Source organism: Phyllostomus discolor, chromosome 8, assembly GCF_004126475.2.
Source record: "Phyllostomus discolor isolate MPI-MPIP mPhyDis1 chromosome 8, mPhyDis1.pri.v3, whole genome shotgun sequence".
NCBI lineage: Eukaryota > Metazoa > Chordata > Mammalia > Chiroptera > Phyllostomidae > Phyllostomus > Phyllostomus discolor.
In genome coordinates, this window is record NC_040910.2 from 18,852,702 (window position 1) to 18,871,963 (window position 19,262).

At 48.8% G+C, this 19,262-nt stretch overlaps 1 protein-coding gene across 2 annotated transcripts in view; it reads right to left on the minus strand.

The window, feature by feature from the left end:
- GATB (glutamyl-tRNA amidotransferase subunit B) overlaps positions 1-19,262 on the minus strand; it is a 73,130-nt gene that overhangs the window by 35,212 nt on the left and 18,656 nt on the right. The window contains exons 3-6 of one of the 2 annotated variants that reach the window (XM_028521899.2): positions 11,853-11,966; positions 9,324-9,522; positions 8,776-8,898; positions 90-203 (exon numbers count right to left, since the gene is read on the minus strand). In XM_028521899.2, coding sequence (XP_028377700.1) covers positions 90-203; positions 8,776-8,898; positions 9,324-9,522; positions 11,853-11,966 — 550 coding nt within the window. The remainder of the gene's footprint in view (positions 1-89; positions 204-8,775; positions 8,899-9,323; positions 9,523-11,852; positions 11,967-19,262) is intronic. The other variant, XM_036031896.1, reaches the window with a different exon arrangement.

Genomic DNA, 19,262 nt, shown 5'->3' on the forward strand with positions numbered 1-19,262 from the left:
CACGGGTCGCTAAGGCCTGGGGCGGCTTGTTACGCAGCAGTAGATAACTGACACACAGACGTGCATTAGAAGTAACGGCTGGTGGTCACCTATGGCTCTGGCCAAGAACCTGGCACTGTTGAGATTCTTCACTTCGGTTCGAACGCCCAAAGGCTCCCCAGGGCGATGCACAGATATATTGGCATCCACTCTCAGCTGGCCCTCTGAAAGGAGAGAAAACAGACAACTCTTTAGAGGTCCTCTTGAGGCCACATGGTCTTTTAAAGGCCAGTGGGTCCAGGCAGGCACCATCTACTCCCACTTGTGTCTTGTCACAGCGACCTAACCTCAGCGAAGGTGCGGCTGGTCCCGCAGCGCACGGCTGGCACTTCCATTTGCGTAACAGGGTTCCGGTCCTAAAGCTTCTGCTGTGTGAGTGTCCATGTGTGGGTGTGTGCACTTGTGCACACACAGGAGGAGAGAGGGGAAATTCTGGACACACCAGCTGGGGAAATCTCATTTCTTTTTTTTTTTTAAAGAAGAATTTTTTTAAAAGATTTTATTTATTTATTTTTAGAGAGGGAAGGGAGGGAGATAGAGAGAGAGAGAGAGGACCATCCATGTGTGGTTGCTGGGGGTCATGGCCTGCAACCCAGGCATGTGCCCTGACTGGGAATCGAACCTGCGATGCTTTGGTTCACAGCCCACACTCAATCCACTGAGCTATACCAGCCAGGGCCAAAATCTTATTTCTTTAAACAAAGATTTACTCAGATGTTTTATTCTCAGGTTTTTCTGAAGTGCCAGAGCCTGACTGTTGGGAAGCCTCAGCAATGACTATCCGACGCCCTCAACTGCTCTCCAATGCAACGTGGGTTCCCCACGGTGATGCCAGAAGATTTGTAAGAGAGTCCTTGAGCATTTACAGCTCACGGGCAAGAGCCAGAAACCTGTACTGTAACGATCCCTTGCTTCCACTAACACGACTCTGAACCCTCCCTGATTGCTGTGTGGATTTGCTACAGCGGAAAGAACTGTTAGGAAGGGGAGGGCCTGAGGTGGGGCTCAGCGGACATTGGCCCCGGCCTGGGAGAGCCTGTTCTGACCCCGAAGCCCCTTCACACTGGGAGCAGTAAGCCTAAAGCAGCAGCGGGTTTTCAGGGAGGACTCTGAGGCTCTAGAGGAGGAGGGGGTGGCGGGCAAAATCCCAAGACAAAGAGGGAGGGGTCGTTAAGAAACACTCAGTAAAGCTCCAATTCTCTGTTCTCTGTTTTCATTCACAATATTCAAAATAGGGCAGAATAAGAAGACAAAATGCTGGATTTTTATTTTCCTAGGCAGGTTTTTAAATGGAAAAATAATCTGCCAAACCTAAGTGTTCTGATAGGCTAAAGAAAGAAATACACTTCCCCCAATTCCACAGCAAATGCATGTTAAAATAATAAAATGGTATAAATAACTCCCACCCCACGAGAGGAGACCTGGTCTCTGTCACACTCCCACAGCTGAGCTGTGGGGCCTGATCTCCCAGCTCGAGGCCAGTGGCCGGCTGCCACTTGCCCTGCCCGCCACTCAGTTCCCTCAGGGGAGGGGCCAGTTCACCACTCTGCGAAGACAACTCGGCCCAGGCTGACCACCAGGGAAGAGGCGCCTTTCAGCCCCGGATCACCCTCCGTCTCTAGGGTGGACATCTCAGCACTTTCACAGAACCCTCTGGCCCCCTGTGGACAATCTGTTCTGACTATTCCTGACATCATCAGACTCTTGGTCCAGGACCCCTGAGGTCATCTTCTACTTGTGTTTTCTTTGTCCACACTGACAGCTAAATCCTATCAGTTCTTCCCTCACAAATCCCTCATACCTGTCACTTCCTCTCCATGTCCACTGTTGCCACCCTCGCCCGAGGACTCGGAACTCCAAGTCCAGATCACGGAATCGCATCCTGACACTCTACATGGCAGCCCTCCCTGTCTCCTAGGATGCGGCTCTGACTTTCCTCCTGCCCCATGTCGTTTCCACACTCCCGCTGCTTGCGCAGGTGCACAGCCAGCCCCTAGCAGGCCACCTCATCTCCTCTGCTGGTAGTCAAGAGCCCTCCTCTGGACGTGGTTGGCACGGCCCCCATTTGCCCACTGCACACTCCATGAGAAAGCTCTCCTCCGGTCGGGGCCACCTCCGCACAAGGCGCTGTCCGCCCCGCTGCTCCTCTCCCTGGCATTCGCTTCACCGGAGTTACTGCCCCTTCTTCCACCTCTGCTCACCCATCAGGGTCCCACCGAAGTCACCGCCTTCTCCTCCTAAAAACGCTTATCCATAAGCTGGCTGCCACTGCCGGTTCCTCTGAGTGATTAGAATACACACAACCAACACCACGGAATTTAGCACATGTCTATAGTCTGTTTTGAATTAATCTTATCTTTAAGGCCAGGAGGGCAGGCATTTGAGCAGTGGGCCCATATTTTTAACCCCAACCCTTCTCGCCTTCCCATAGACCTCACGCTGTCAGCTCCCCTCTCCCGTGCCGGCCATCCACTGCCCTTTCTCAGCACCACTTCTGATACGTACCTGTGCCCAGCACTGCTCATGAAAGACAAACAAACCAACCAAAACCAAAGCCCTACTCCCTGAAACCCAGTTCTCTCCACCACTAAGCTTTTGTTTCCCTCCTTTCCTAGCCAGCAAATCCTCACAAACAAGTTTTGTTCTTGCACACACCATCTCCACGATCTCACCTCCCATTTACGTCTAAACCCACTTCGGCCTGGCTTCTGCCCCCACCTCTCAGAAGGTGACTCGTCAGAGTGACAGCCAAACCTGATGGGCAAAGGACACATTCCACCTTCACCAGACAGGAGACCTCAGCAGCATGCGAGACACCCACCCATCCTTCCTTCCTGAAACACCTTCCTCTCAGCTCCTGAGACCCACGCTCTCTTGCCTCCCTGGGATGCCCCGTTCCCACTCCATTGGCTTGGCTTTCTTTCCCACCAGACTCAGGACCAGTCTCTGCTTATGCTCTCGCGGTGGGGGTATTTGGTTTAAATACCACTGATGGCTGATGACCCCTGAACTCATCTCTTCAGTGCAGACCTCTGCTCTGAGCTCCACACTGACCTCCAATGTCTACCTGGCACCCCCACTTGCAGGTCTCCAAGGTATTTCAGTTTCTAAAACTAAATCCTGCTTGGCACCCCCGACCCCCCGCCACAGCCATTCTCATCCCCACCTTCGCAATTTCAATCGACAGCACCGCGACCCATCTTCTCAGTCTTTCCTAAAAGCATCTCTGATTTCTTTCTGTCCTTTGCCTTCCATTCCAGCCTGGTAACAAGTCCCGTTATTTTTAAAAACCTTCTTGCATCCACCCATCGCGATCTGTCCATCTTCCCTGATACCAGCCCTGTCCACAAAAGCATTGTCTTCCATCTGAGCTATTACAAAAGCTTCTTAACTGGTCTCCTTGCTTCCTCTTACCCTTCTGAAACCCACTTTCCACCGAGCAGCCCGAGTGGTTTTTTCTAAAACGTTACATAGACTCAGTCAGTCCCTTGCTTAAAAGCCTCTGATGGCTTCCCTCTGCAGGTGGGACGAAACTCAGACTTACCATTATTGGTAATCTAGCCCCCGCCTCCCTTTTCAGCCTCGCTTGATGCCGCGTTCCCCTGCGCGGTACACGTTCCCTGCAGCGGCCTCCTGTTACCTGAGTGAACTCCGGGCATCTCCTACGCTCTTGCCCATTCTGGGGCTTGGCCTCAGCGCTTCCTGGGAACGCTCACCCCCTGGCTCCTTGCTGGCTGGGCCCGGAGTCATGCTTCCGGCCTCAAATGAATGCCGCCTCCTCTGAGAGGCCTTCATCGTCCCATGTTATTGGGAGCCATGTTACTGCTCATGGCTCCCTATTTGTTTCCTTAACACACGTATCACTATAATTGTTTTGTTTTCTTTGCTAATGATTTCCCCTCCCTCGTAAACATAAGTTTGTGAATATAGCAGGAACAAGCTATATTTGTTAGCTTCACTAACAAATATATCCTCGTCACTGCTATGTCCAGAACCCAGAGCTGGGTCTGGCACATGGGAACAGTTGAATAAATTAATACCTTGTTTACAAGGTATTAATACAAGTCAAAACTCTAGTATTTTTTAAAAAATATTTTATGTCTTTTTTTTTTAGAGAGGGGAAGAGAGGAAGAAAGAGAGAGAGAGAGAGAGAGAGAGAAACATAAATGTGTGATTGCCTCTTGTGCATGCCCTACTGGGGACCTGGCCTACAAACAAGGCATGTGTCCTAGACTGGGAATCAAACTGGTGACCCTTTGAATCCCAGGCCGACAATGAACCACTGCACCATACCAGCCAGGACAAAAATTCTGGTATTTCCCTGAGCAATGAGTAAGCAGACCAGTTACTGTCTCACAGTAGGTTCCTGATAAATTCTAATAGGACTATTCTACAGCTGGAATAATTTGAAAGTCTCATTCAGCTTTAAAAACAAACAAACAAAAAACCCACAAACAAAAAAACCTTCCAAAGTACGCTGAGCTCTACTCAATCAAATCTCAATCCTTGAGAGACAACTTTGTTGGAACTCAGGGAACCCTGAATTGGACCTCACTTGCTTTTAAGAACGAAACTATCTTTCACAATTTAGAATTCTAATCTGGAAATGGAATAAAAGCATGAATTTCAGTCTCTCCCAGAGAAGACCATACCATATGAATGCTTGAGAGGAATCATTTAGTATCCCGCAGTGTTGAAAGAGAGTTCCCCTAGTCTGGATTCAAAGAGAATATCAAACACTAACAAAAGACATTCTAGCCAGTGAAGACAAAATACCTTTTAAACAAATTAAGTTAAATTGCCTCCAGTGCACAAAAGCCTTACTAGTCCGGCTTACTCAGTGCATTCTGCAACACGAAGGGAGGGCTTTCACTCACATGTCATGAGAGTGTTATCAAGCTCAATTTCTACTCTCTAGAAGGAGAGATTTGTAATGGCAGAGCTAAAGCACTAGACCACTGAGCTCAGTGATATGCTACAGTTACACATATTTTTCTCTAAAACACAGGCATACCTCAGAAATATAACATCAGGACAGAAAGCTGTTTCTGTGAACAGCAGGGGCCTGAGGCTTTATTTAGTGAGGAGTCTCTTAAGCTATCTCGTTCTGATCACTGAATACTCCGCAGAACTTAAACAACAAGGTCTGACAAGGAGGAAAACAACCAGATTGTATCAAGCGTATTTCACAAGGCGGACCCATCCACAATGAGCGGTGGTTCTGTGAAAGCTGTGCTACTGGCTACTGCTGAACACACCGAGACTGAGCACTGCCGTTTGTCGGGAGTGGTGATGCGTTCCACACACATCGTCATGCTTGTTCCCAACAATCCAGTTTTAATGACAGAGCCACTGAGACACCCTTTCGGCGTTTCAAACTCAACCCCTCCGACACAGAATTCAGATGTTCTCCCACAGAGGCACTGCTCCCCGAATCTTCCTCGCCCCAGTCAACCACGGCCCCTGCCGCCCCAGCTCTGCCCCAAGACTCGGATGACTTCTTTCCTGTTTGGCTTCTTCTTTTCCCTTTCCATACATAGTTATTCGGGGACTCATTTTGTTAGTGAGTGGAAGTGAGGCTCGGAGAAACCAAATACCTTGCCCCGGTGTCTACGGCTAGAGGCGGTGGGACAGGATTCCAACCCAGGTCTGGACCTGGGCGCCAGCACCCAGGCTCCACCGCACTACCTTTCTAAGTTAACTCTGGCAGTTGCCACACTGCATGGTTGCCAGTAGGAGGCAGTGTGGCAGTGCTGCAAGAAAGGGCTTCCGGACTCAGACACACCTGGGCTCAAGTCCTACCTCAGTCACTTTCTGAGAGCTTCGGGCAAACAGTCCAACCTCCTCAAGCCTCAGTCTTCTCACCTGTACAACAGGCACAACACCACCTCTCTCGCAGGAATGTTGTAAAGTTTAAGTAAGATGATAAATTAATTTTAACGATACTTAGTGAACCAATGAGCACATGCTAAATGTCCAAATTGAAAATACTACTACCACTGAAACACAGGATGTCCATGCAGATACACATTCAACCTGATAGGCTGCTTTGAGGATCCCAACAGTGGCAGATGTCCACCGAGAAGGAAATGACTTTTGGAACCCAGGCTGAGCTGGTCTGTGCTCATCAGCAAAACTGTCAGGAGCTCACTGAACCACAGCCCAGAGGAATTTAAGAGTTGCCCCCAAAGCACCCTGGGGGTCCGCTGGTCCTTTCTAAAGTGGCCCTCAGTTCGCCAGCTGCAGTCTTCGGAGCTGACACGGTTGTCACACAGTAGTGGGAACAAAGGGGTCGGGGCTGAGAACCCTGGAACAGCACGAAGAGCTGGACCCCTGCAGTCTCTCGGCAGACCTCCTTCCCTCCCCATAGCACCCCGGAACCGCCACAGCCCCTCTGCTGCTGTGCTCCAGGCGAGGCTGCTAAATCTGTGTTTATAAGCAACAAAAAGTGTCACAGCCAATGTGATTTAATGAACCCGCTCAGCTGTCACTGAACTGATGCATTCTTGCCGTTATGGTTTATCTCTTGGCAAGGACCCAGATGGGGTATTTTTTAGCTAACAGGTGGCCTGTTTATTATTCCATAGGTTTGGAAGAAAGCACAGTTATTTTGAAGAAGAATGGAATAATAAAAACTTTTTTTAAAGCAATAGAGAATAAACACTTAGTGCATAAACGGATAACCGTCCAGCTTGCCCATATTTCACTTATTTCTGGGGGTGAAAAGCAGCAGGAGCCATAAATCTAAAATGGAGCGTCGCCTTCCTCTAAAACACAGCCTCACTTCTCTAAAGCAAACCTGTAGGCGGCTAACCGTTATACCACTCATTCACTCACGTGGCTAGCGCCTTTCCCGTCTTTAGCTTAAAGGAGACAGCAAATTACCAAGTCCTGGCTTCAGATTCGATTTGTACCAGTGCTCTGATGTAACAATTTGTTGTTTGTACGATGCCCTATGTAACAAATGTGGTATTACAAATTCAGAAGTCCCTCTGCACCATGCAAACATATTACATGGCACAAAAAGGTTGGTAAATGGCATTATAAACCGGCAGGGAGATGATTCATCATCATTAATGGTATTTACTGGAACCACTGTGAACACTCATGTTGGCTAATGTTTTTTTTTAATCTTCATCCAAGGATATATTTATTGATTCTAGAGACATCTAGAGACGGAGGGAGGGGGGGAGAAACACGATGTTAGGGAAACATCAGTTGCCTCCCAAATGTGCCCTGACCGGGAATTGAACCCGTGACCTTTTGGTGTATAGGACAATGCTCCAACCAACTGAGCCACACCAGTCAGGGCTCATGCTGCCTAATTTTATGTGTCAACTTGATGGGGCCATGGGGTGCCCTGATAGTCGGTAAAATATTTTTCTGGATGTGTCTGTGAGGGAATTTCTGGATGAGATTAACATGTGAATTCTCTGACTGAGAAAAGCAGAGGGCCCTCCCCACTGTGGGCGGGCCCCATTCAATCCACTGAAGGCCTAAATAGAACAAAAGACAGAGTTGGTGGTAATCTGCTCTGTCTTTGGACTTGGGCTCAGACTGGAACTTAGACCCTCAGCTCTCCCGGTTCGCAGGCCTTTGGCCCTGAACTGGGACTACACTATCAGTTCTCGCCCAGCTTGGCTCTCTTGCATGAGCTCCCCCGCAGCTTCCTGACCACGGATCTTGGACCTTTTCAGCCTCCACAGTCACATGAGCCAGCTCCTTACAGTAACTCTCATCATGTATAAATATATATATACATGTGTAACATACACACATTCTACTCTATTGGGTCTGCTTCTGTGGAAAACCCTGATACACCATTGTAGTGAGCTACAGACTAACTATACTTGCAGAAGCCATATCCTTTCTCCACTCTGTTAGGGAATGCTCTGTGGGAGGCAGAAGTTTTTTTTTTTAAGCCCCGGGAACAGAAAATAGGGAGAAAACCGCTGAAGAGACTAGCTCTCAGGACTTCTGGGCCGGCAGAGCTGCACTAGGAAGAGGCCAAGGGAGCGGACCAGGACAAAACGGCGCTTGACCGATACTGGCAGTCTTCACGTCCAATGTGCAAACACTTGAAATGTACCGTTTGTTTGGTTCCGAGGGTACAAGTAGGAAGTGGGGTTTTTTTTTTGTTTATTTTAACTTCCTACCATATTTCCACTGAACGTAAGAGTTTATCTCAAAGTTAAGGTTTTGTGAAATCATAACCTTGGCTTACAGTTTATATAATTTGGTTTCAGTTGTACGTGGATGAAAATTCTACAAAAGAAGGAAAAGAGAGAGACTCGAGGGAAGAGCCTCAGCCCACAAAGAAGTGCCACCCACACGGCACTCACTCGCTGAGAGACACCCCAGGTGCACACAGAAAGGGTCTTCTCACTGACAAGGACCAAACGGCTCAAACACATTAGTCCATTAATCCCCACAACATTTTTATGCATGAAGCCACAGAAAAAGCATCTACTCCTGTGACTCCTAATCTCACATTCCTGGGCTCAGTGTCTCTGTACTGTTGTTTTTAGTGTGTTTATTTTGGTCAGGAGCTCAGAAAAGAATCCAAGGAAAATTCTAAGGAAAAAAACCAAAACAACCAGAAATGCAAAAAGCTGAAAAAAGGATGTAGACCACCTCGAGGGAGCTGATGCGGAGAATAACACCCAAACGCAGAGACCCCCGGAAGCAGAAAGGGAGAAGGGGGAGGAGGAGGGGCGCTGCTCGGGTGGCTGCTACCTGCCATGTTGGCCTGGCTGGTCCCCAGGGCCTGAAGTATCAGCTGCAGCTCCCTGACGGCTGTGGCCGCCTCTTCTCCACAGGACATGTCCGGCTCCAGGACCACTTCCAGAAGGCCGACTCCTACCAACGAGAGACAGCGTCAGCCTGGCTGGGGCGCTCCAGCCCGATCAGCAGATAAGTGAGCCGAACCCTTTGGAAAACCCTGCCCTGTGCCGCGGAAGGACCGCTGAAGTGGGTCCGAGCCTCTGCATTGCTTCTCTCTTTCCCCCCATTTTTTGATTCTTAACTTGGGTTCATTTCATTTAAAGTCTACTTAAGATATCCGGCTGTGGAGTCCTGACTAGGTGGCTACGTTTGCCTTGTTTCAGGGATGGGCTGTCAGCAAGCCCAGCAGTAATCCTGGCTCTCGGATCAGCTGTGCCAGTGCCCACACTGACGTTCTCACCCAATCGTCAGGCTCCTGGGCCTGGGTCCTCGACTGGCTTAGGGAACTGGAGGGCAGGCAGGGATGCTGGCAGGAAGTTACAGAAGATCTCTCAGCCTACCTGCCCTGTTCAAGTCAATGAGCGTCTGAGACCGCAGGTCATCGTGGAGGCTTTTGCCACTGTCTTGCTCCAGCTGGATCTGCTTGATCCTCACCGTCTTGTTGATCACCTGACTCCGCTTCGCGCCCACACGGATGCTGTAGGCCAGGCTCCCGTTCACAGCGATCGGGAGCCTCTGCTGGGTGATTTGGTAGCCTGCCTGCACACAAACACGCATTACCTAGTCACTGGTCCATAAATAAAAGGCGGGTCCAGTTTACTACACCTTTTAAACGTCACAGAACTGTAGGCTTACGTAAAAACACAACATGGCTAAGTGAGAAAGGAAAAAGGAAAGGGGGAAGAAAAATTAGTTTATTCCTTGCAGCCATAATTCAGCCTGGCCTCTTCTGGATTTTTCCATCCCCCTTAACCTTCCCTGGACCCCTCACCCTGAAAATAATGATGCAATTAACAACACGAATCCTATCTTCCCTACTGAAGTTCCATTTTGGGGAATAACAATAATCTCACTGTCAGAGGCCTCTAAGAAAAGGATGTATTGTTTCCACTTAGCTCATTAGCCTAAACCCTGCATCTGATTACTGGGCTCCTGACAGACTCTCCTTATTGGGAAGTGCTGGCTAAGCATTTGTTATCCACTCTCAGCACGGGCTGACAGCAGTTGCTACTAGCATAAGCTTGTTTTGTTCCTGTTTTTTAAGCTAACCAATTGTGCCAGCTGCCCTCCCTGACCCAACTTTCCTTGTTCCTCCAGCCAGAAACTGCTGGGACACTCACACTCAGCTAATGGAAAGCACGCAGTAGTGAAATACTGATGGACCTTAGGAGGCTCCCTCACCTCCTCCTAGATGGAGGAAGAATCACTTGCAGATACACATACGCATCAACATTTGCTACAGAGGCGGCAGACCGATACTGGAGAACTGGAGAAGAACACAGAACAGCTGAAGCGCCTGCAGAGCTTACTGGAGTCTCTGACACTGTGTTCTCAGCATGTTACTCCCCGTAACCCTGGGAAGGAGGTACACGACAGGGCGAGGATTAAGGGCCTTGCCCAAAGTCACCTAGCTAGTAAGTATCAACAACAGGATTTGAACTTGGATGGTCTGGCTTCAGAATCAGTAGTCCTGGACATGAGGCTAGCGTTTTTCAAACTGTAGCTGCTTCAAAATCACCTGGTACACTGGTCAAAACGTCTGGGGTGGCGCCTGAGAATTTCTGACAAATTCCCAGGAGGAGCTGAGGCTGGTGGCCCAGGAACCAGACCCTGAGGTGAGGACCACGGCTTTAGGCCAACTCATCCTCTACGTGAAAACAGAAGTCTTGATTCATAAAAATTAAACTCGGGGTAGGGCTGCCAAATAAAATACAGGATGCTTGGTTAAATTCAAATTTGAATAACTTAAATAAATTGTTTATTCAGATAAATAACGAGTACTTTTTTAGTGTAAGTATGTCCCATGTAATACTTGGCAACACTAACTCTGAATTATCTGAGCTACTGGGCCAGAAAGAATACAAAGCCACAGATAATCAAAACATCTCATTTCAGTCACATATCACTAAGTCTCCCACCCTAACCAAATGGGTTATCACTCTTCAAAGATGCAAAACACTTGGGTTCATTCTCTCCACCCCAGGAAAGAGTAGTGTTCCAAAGGCTAGGAGCCAGAGGGTAAGAGCAGCAGCAACTGGAGAGTTCAGGTTCTAGTTTTTTTTCGTATTTAAGTTTCCTCCCACCTTTGCTTACTAAGAAACAGCCCACCCCAGTCTCCAGTTCAAGAAGAGCGGGAAGCAGTATCATCACAGCCATTTTTCTCAATCTGAAGAAGGGCCACTCGGAGTGTCCGAGGCTCTGATCAAGTGAAACATCACTTGGGGAAACCCAGCCAACATTACAGTTTGGTTCTGTTCAACATTATAAAAAATTGGCTCTAGTTCCCACTGGCTTTTCTCAAAGAAAAATGCTTTCTAATTTTAAGGAAAAAGCAGGTTAATATTGGGTTTACTGCTCAGCCAATTGCAGCTGTTAGTCTAGACATCTGGTTCATGTTTCTGCTTACTATCATCCACTTACTTGCTCCTTGTGAGATGATAGAAATGCTTCCAAAGGTGACAGTCCTATTACTGGGAACTTCAACTTAAAAGAGTGAAGCCCTTGCTGCCTCTACAGAGCTACAGTGCGCATTTACCATTGCATCAGCCCCAGAGTTAGCTTTTGTCCTAACAGGCAATTAGCGCCAAACACCACGGCTGGGCTGAGCCTGGGAACAGCGGCCTCTACTCCCCGTTCAATTATGAGCGAGCCGCCAGAAGCATGAGGCTAAGCAAGGAGTCAGCAATCAGGACAATTGCATCCAATCTAGTAAACATCGGGGGCTCCCGTCTTCATCCGGGCCGGGCAGCACTTCCCGCTGAGGGGGACAGAGCTCTGATGGAAAACATGAGAGGCCCGCCCTCCTCCCTGGCTCCGGGAACCCACAGCTCCTGAGCACTTGCAGAGGACAGGCCACAGAGCATACTTACAGGGAGGTCGGCATAGAAGTAGTGCTTCCTGTCAAACAAGGACTTCTTGTTTATGCGGCAGTTCAGGGCCAGGCCTGTCATCACTGCCGCCTCTACGCACCTCCTGTTGAGAACCTATGGAAACACGACACACAGCTCCTCTCAGATCCGCGGCCTGAACACATGCTTCTCCCACACGCCGACACCCTCTGAATATTCAATTTGGCCCTTCAGCAGGCATTATCTCCGGTTCTCTGTGTGGGCGGCTGCAGTTCACAAGCCGCCTCTGTCTGTCTGGAACGGCGAAAACTTGATATATGAAAGAGAAGGCATGTGGCGGTGGGTCCCACTGGGCAGTTAATGAACCACCACCTTGGGGATCCTTCCCCCAATACTTGGCATCAGAGTTAACAGGGAGGGTCCCAGAAAAGCTCAGCAGAGCGGTTTCCACATGGAATCAATGTAATCTCACTCCCTCTGCCAGCAGAACAAGGAGCTGGTCAGAATGAACGAGAGGCACTGATTCCTGCAGGGAGGATCCATGCAGCGGCTCCCTAAACCACCTCCGTGAGGCTGGACGACAGTGTGGCAGAGACAGCATGAACTCCCAGAAGCTCCGGGGCCATGGCCATCTCAAGGTTCTGGGAAAGGCGGCACGCCTGCCTCCTTGCCTCCAGCCCGGGCCCGGCCAACTCGCTGACGGTGGAGTCTCAGCGCCCCGCACCCCGACTCTCCTGGAGCGGCTGGTCCCTCCAGGGGCTGTGGGAGCTCAGCAGTTCCCACTTGCAGGAGTGGAAGGCTAAGAAATGGCTAGCGACTTCCCAGCGTTGAAGAACGCTGGAGGAGGGAGAGGTGTAATCAGACAGACAACTTGACGTGAGCAGAAGGAGCATTAAGTTCTGGAGTGAGGCCAAATCCCGCTCATGCTTGGTGTATATACAGCTGTGCGACTAGAAGCTCAGTTTTCTCACCTCTGAAAGAGGGATCTAACCTCTAGCTTGTGGAATGGATACAGTAACAGTCAGAACATATACTCTACAGTAGGAATTCAATAAACAGTTCATTTCCCCCATTGTACTTTGGGGAAAATTTTGAGGACGCTGTGTTTGCTGATGAAACATTTCTATTTTTATTAGAATATTTATCATGTGCTTTAGCATAGTTAGTGGGCTATTATGTGTACATGGCTTCCCAGTTAAGCATTTTCATGTCCAGCATTGTATTTCAGCCTCACAGCAACCCTGTAAAGGAGGAACTTCCATTATTCCAGCGTTTCAGAAAAAGAAAAACCGAGACCCAGAGATACGAAGAGGCCTGTCCAGGTCACAGAGCCGGCAAATGGTGGAGCTAGCTCTAAAGTCCGCCTGCGCCCTTGCCCAGAGGGTGCCACATGGAGTCCCCGTGCTGTGGGGCCTGGCTCTCCGGGCTGGGACAGCGAGCGGGGCGCGCCCACACAGGCACAACTTGGTGATCAGGCACAGACCGAAAAACAAGTCTGCACAACCACATGCAAGAGGCATCTCTACTCACTGCAACACACAAGCCCCAAAAGAAAATCCAAAACCGCCCATCTCCCTCCTGGTAACAACAGGAGTGCCCTTTTTTCCGGGAGCCAGGCTACAAAAGGGAGCCAGCCCTCTCACGGCCTCCATTCGGCCTCCGTTCAGGGCTCTTCATTCCGGGCCAAGGCATACTGTCAGCTCTGCAGTGATAACGGTTTTCATGAAAGGAGGTGTGAGTGTAGGGAACAGGACGCTCTACTTATTGACGCTACAACTTGCTGTTCGGCACTTTACTGAGCAGTTGTTACTGTAATACAAATAGAGCTGGTGCACATGTTGCCGAGTTCACACCCGGTGGTCTGGGCTGAGGCACATGAGGCTGTGAAGCTGGTGTCCCTGCCCTGGCCTGCTCTTCCGGGGCTGGGCTGCAGCCTCGGCTCGCTGCGAACTGCCTGACCTGCTAGTCTGCACCGGTGCTTGTGTTTTCACTCCCACTTTTTAACCGCTTTCTCTCTCATCTCTGTCCAATCTGCGCCTTTGGGGCCAACCTGCTTCCTCCTAGGGAAGAAGAAACCCCAGGTTTGTTTTGCTTGCTTATTTCTAAGCATGCATGGCTAACAAAGTTGCTGTGCCGGCAGGCACTGTGAGGGAGAGGAGAGTTGTGGGTGACCGCAGACTCTCACTGTGCCTACGTGCACAGGCACGTGAGAAACCATGCATTTCCAAAGAATAAGAATGCAGTAAAACACACAAACATTACAGTGATATTGAATATACTTTAATCTGCTTTTGATGATTTAGAAGGCTCGAAGTGCCTCAGGGTCAGAATTATAAGCATCAATCATCACCACACACTACAGTTGCACTGAGGGACTAGTAAATACGGAGTACTAGTTAAAAGAATGCCAAGAAGGAAAGAATTTATTATGATCTCAGTCAAGCTGCTCATGACAGATGGAGGTCCAGGTCAGCATGTTCTGTGGAAAGGATGCGGAATTGGGAAATTCAACTTGGGCTGTCTCTATTCTAAAACATTTCTTACATGTCTAAAAAGCATTAGGCTTCAAGGATACAGAAGTAAGTAGGACTGTTGTCACTGGCCTTAATAAATCTGCAGTGAGGACATGAACCTGCCAGCATCTCCAACATCCTTCTCAAGTTCATCTTCCATATCAGGATGGTCCTGCTGCAAATGCCAGTCTTACAGCATTCCACTGCCTAAAATCCCTCAGCAGCCCCCCATGTCCACGTGATCAAGGCCAAGCTCTTGCATGGTCCGGCTCCTGCCTGCATCTTCAATGTCATCTCCTATCCCCCCCACCCCAAACACATGCTGTAGAAACCATGCTGGCCTGCTGACTCCCCGTCTTCTTGTTCCGTACAAAATCTACCGAGATGCCACTGAACCTGTGAAATGCTCCTTACTAGTCTCCCCAAGTACCGCTCGGACCTTCTACCCGCTTCCATTTCTGTTCGCACCTGTGCACTGAACTTGTTTACACATACTTCCATTATGGCAAGTTTCACGAGGACAGAACTGTCTGTTCATCCTTGTTTCCCTGGAGCCTAACATAGAAAAAAAAACAGTGGTGCTCAATTAATATGTGTTGAACTGAAATGAGGAGCGGGGTGACAGATATCAAAAAAAGGTTTCAGAGAGGCAGCGTCGCCTGAATTTCCTCTAAGGTATTACCTGCCACCTGTTGGCTTCAAACTTGTTTCTGGGAGTGCCCTGAAGTGACAACCCATCATGTACATGATGTGACTGAAGAGGTAACTTGAACACTCGAAAGACTAACTCATCCCGAGGAAAGCATGGTCCAGGATTTTCTCTAAAATCTACACCATCTGACTACCAAGGACCTCGGGGTCAGCCACACCGCTCTCATGTGCAAGGAAAGCAATGACCCGTGCCACTCACAGAGCGCACCTTTCTCAGCTGAGCCTTGCGAGGCTGCACTCTGGCTTTCGGAATGAGTCTTTGTCATGCGCCACACCGTGTTAGCTGGTGTGCTATGCACATCACATACATCTGTCATTTAATCCTCGAAACAATCCTAGGGCAGACATTATTATGATCCTTGTCTCATAGATAATGATGGGAATCACAGAGATCAAGTCATTTGGTCAAGGTGACACCTACATAATAAGAGGCAGAGCTAGGAAGTGAGACCCCCAGCACCCGGGCTCTCAGCTGCGACACTCCACCTTAAATCGTCAAAGAATGAAGAGTGCTGGCGTCGGTCAGTTATCAACACTGCCAACACCTGGCCGTGACTCTGGAGCATCATCTCAAGACAAACCCTGCTGCAGAAAGCTTCAAGGCAGATACTGTTTCTGACATTATCTTCTTGCCTATTTTATCTCCGTAGGCTTGTCTTCAATGTGTGGTTGCCTCTCATGCACCCCACACTGGGGACCTGGCCTGCCGCCCAGGCATGTGCCCTGACTGGGAATCCAACCGGCAACCCTTTGGTCACAGGCCCATACACAATCCACTGAGCCACACCAGCCAGGGCCATAGGCTGGTTTTGAGACATCAAGCTTGTAGAGGGCAAATGCTGTCCTTTTAATTTTGTAAAACTCTCACAGTCTCTAGCATGTGGAGGTTTGATAATCAACAGACATATAGGTTTTCTCCGTCAGCAGGGGATGTTTTATTGACAAACATCTAAAAGCCCTAGACACAAACACCCATGAAATGATGTATCAAATAAGAGTCCGATTCTTTTATTTAGTCAGAAGATGGGGAAGGTATGATAGGTAGAGGCAGGAGATAAGATAGTCAATACATTTTACAACTAGTGGAGAGAGATTAGGAAGATCATAGCCAGGAAAAGGACAGGGGGTGGGGGACAGTGACTGGTTTTTAAAAGAATCACTTGTTTGTCAAACATGAGTAGTGCTGCAACCGTAAGTTCTTCGAAACCTGAAATACATCCAGAGCATAAAGCAGCAAAAACATGCAAGATACCTCCCAGGGCACTTTGTGACCCCAATTAAAGAGTCTTCTAATTTTAATGCTTATTTAGCGTAACCAAACAAACACATCCTGCTGTCTGAGTACAAATGACCTATCATGTAATGACAACTCCCAACATATGCCTCATCCCCCCACACCCCAAAAAACCCCACCGTGTTCTGCACACTGAATTTTCCTAGTGTATCTGATTTTCTCCTCTTCCCAAATCCCCTCGCTAACTTCAGGCCTCCATTCCAACATCAGCCCTGCAGCCAAGACTTCTGCACTAACCACCTGGCTTGGATTCTCTGCCTCCACTCTGAGCCCTCTAATCCCTCCTCCACACTCAAGAGCGACCCTTCTAAAAGATAAATCTGTTCATGTAATTCCCCTGCTTAAAGCGCCCTCAGGGCTCAGCACAGGAGGATAAAGTCCTTGTGCCGGGTGGAGTCCTCACTGCCCATGGTGAGTCAGCCCAAGGACCTCCCCGCTCCCTCCCCCTCCGTCGCCCTTAACCCAACAGACTCCCATGCAACCACACAGGTGACGTGCTTCTGTCCGAACTGCTGCTTCTGCTGGCAGCACCCTCCTTCCTCATCCACTTCGCCCAGACCTGGCAGGGCTCCTGGATGTCCCACCACCACCCTCGCCTGGTCCCTCGCAGCCCGCGGCACTCTGCCGAAGCACTGTCTCCCCACCGGACGGAGCTCCCCGGGGGCAGTCAGGTCCTTCTTCCCTGCCTCTTCTCTACCCCGCTTTCTGCAAGCAATGCCCAGTTCATTATACGTTAACCGAGGTGATGAATAATGTAACATTCCCTTTCCCAATGTCCATAAGCTGTAAGTAAAAACAAAAATGGTCTATAAAATATGTGTCAGAAAAAAGAAACCACTCCGAGTATGGAATATACAGCACATTTAATGCAGAGACTTCACACAGGTGGTGGAAGAGCTGAGAGGTCAGGGGGCAGGGGGAGGCAATTCAGGGATTCTCCACAGCAGGACGCCACCCCTGCCCCAGGGCTGGAGGGCGGGGTGCAGAGAGGCAGCTACTAGAGTCAGGGTATGAGGCAGCCAGAGGATGCTGGCGACAGGGAGGGTCTGTCTCCCAGCAGCTGGAGCCCTGGACAAGACCCATCCGCCACCAGACATGTTGTTGGAGGAGGAGTGGGAAGGAGAAATACCCTGCAGCCTCTCTCCTCCCACCTCCAGTCCTTCATCAGAGTCTGCCGTGGGCCTCGCCACTCAGTGGTCAGGTGACTGCGGCACTAGGAACTGCAGCCTTTGGGGGGCACCCCCCAGCCTCCCCATGGGATACTCGGAGGAGCAGGGGAACAGTGAGGTGTGGACGTGAGGGCGTGCAGACCACAACCACACAGCAAGTGCATACGTTTTTACGTCCACTTCAGTGACTTTCTTTTGATAAACAGTTAATCGATACATTGGTGCGCCTCTCAAGTCTGTCCAATCAACATAAAATTGAACATTTTGTGGACTCCTTCTTCACATACTGGGAGCCAAGAGAAGTAAATGCCACCAATCTATAAGGAACATTAGTGACAACTTGGGTGGGACTGAAGTCTAAATCCACATTAACTATGAGGACAGAGTTTGCGAAGCAAATTAACAGGATGAAGAAGGCTGCACATTCTACTTAAGTCAATAAAATATTCCTTAGGATTTCAGCATATTTATGTCAAATTCTACTAATTACAAATGAATCTATTCACTATGGTCAGGCTCTGGGATCTACACCAGGAAATATTTTGCACTGTACTTTAAAGGAATAAAAGTATGTGTCTTTCAAAACAGCCTGTGATGCACTCCATTTCTCTCCCCTTCCTACTTTACCTTCAACTGGTGAGCTCACGAGGCTGCGATACCCCGAGTCAGCCCAACTGCTGTCAGTGCCTCCTTGGAAAGCTGAGGCGATGTTACAACACTACCGTGCCCCCTGAATATCCCGCTGGCAATCCTCTGCAGCACTAAAACAAAGAATGTCAGTGGGGATGGCTGGGGTGGGAGGGGGCGGTGGGGGGAAGATGGAGACAACTGGACTTCAACAACAATAAAAAAAATGGGGGGGGGGGAGAGCCTTTTGAAATGAACAATAACAAAATAGAGACTTGGCGAGGAAAAAAAAAGAAAAAAGAATATAAGGTGATGTTTTACAAAAAGCCCAAAAGGCAATTATTCTGTGAAACTAATGCTATATATGACAAATCTGATGACTGAGATAAAGCATGGTAAATGCTGTAATTTATGAAGAGAGAGTAATTAAGATTTATTAAGTAAAAACAAGGCAGTGAAACGGGCCTTTATCTTACTGCTAACCATAAATTTGTCTCAAAGCATGAACTCACTCTGATTCGTATTCAAAGCGAAAGTTGCCACACAGATAAATTTTCATTATGGCAGAGAAAATCGTTCCCCTATCTCCTGCCCCCACATCCCTTCTCACCACTGAGCTCTGTTTTCATCAGCCAAAACAAATGCAAACACTCTTGAGCTACGATAATTAAGCTTGCTAAAAGTGGTCAATTCGGATAACATTTAAAGTGAAATTTTACTACCAAAAGTTACTGTTTTGTGCAGATATTAAATATGTATATAGATATGCCTACATAAATATGCACGTTCTTTATGCCTGAACATGGGCATTGCCTAGGGAAAAGGAGAAAGGAATGCTACATCTTCTCTTTGGTTTAGATCCCTCTTTCGGAATGGAGGAAAAAAACCAAATATCCATTTCACAGGACATACTCGTGTTCAGAAGGAGTGCTGTTGGCTGGGTTCAGCCTCCTCGAGCTCCAGGGCTCCTTTCTATCCCTGGGCTGGTCAGGGTCAAGTGCAAGGATATTTTCTTGGTCCAAAGTGAAATCCCATTCTTCTCATCTGGTATTTCATTCTCCGCCTTGTCTGCCTGGTGGGGAGGGCAGCCTAGACCAACCTGAGGCCATCTCTGTTG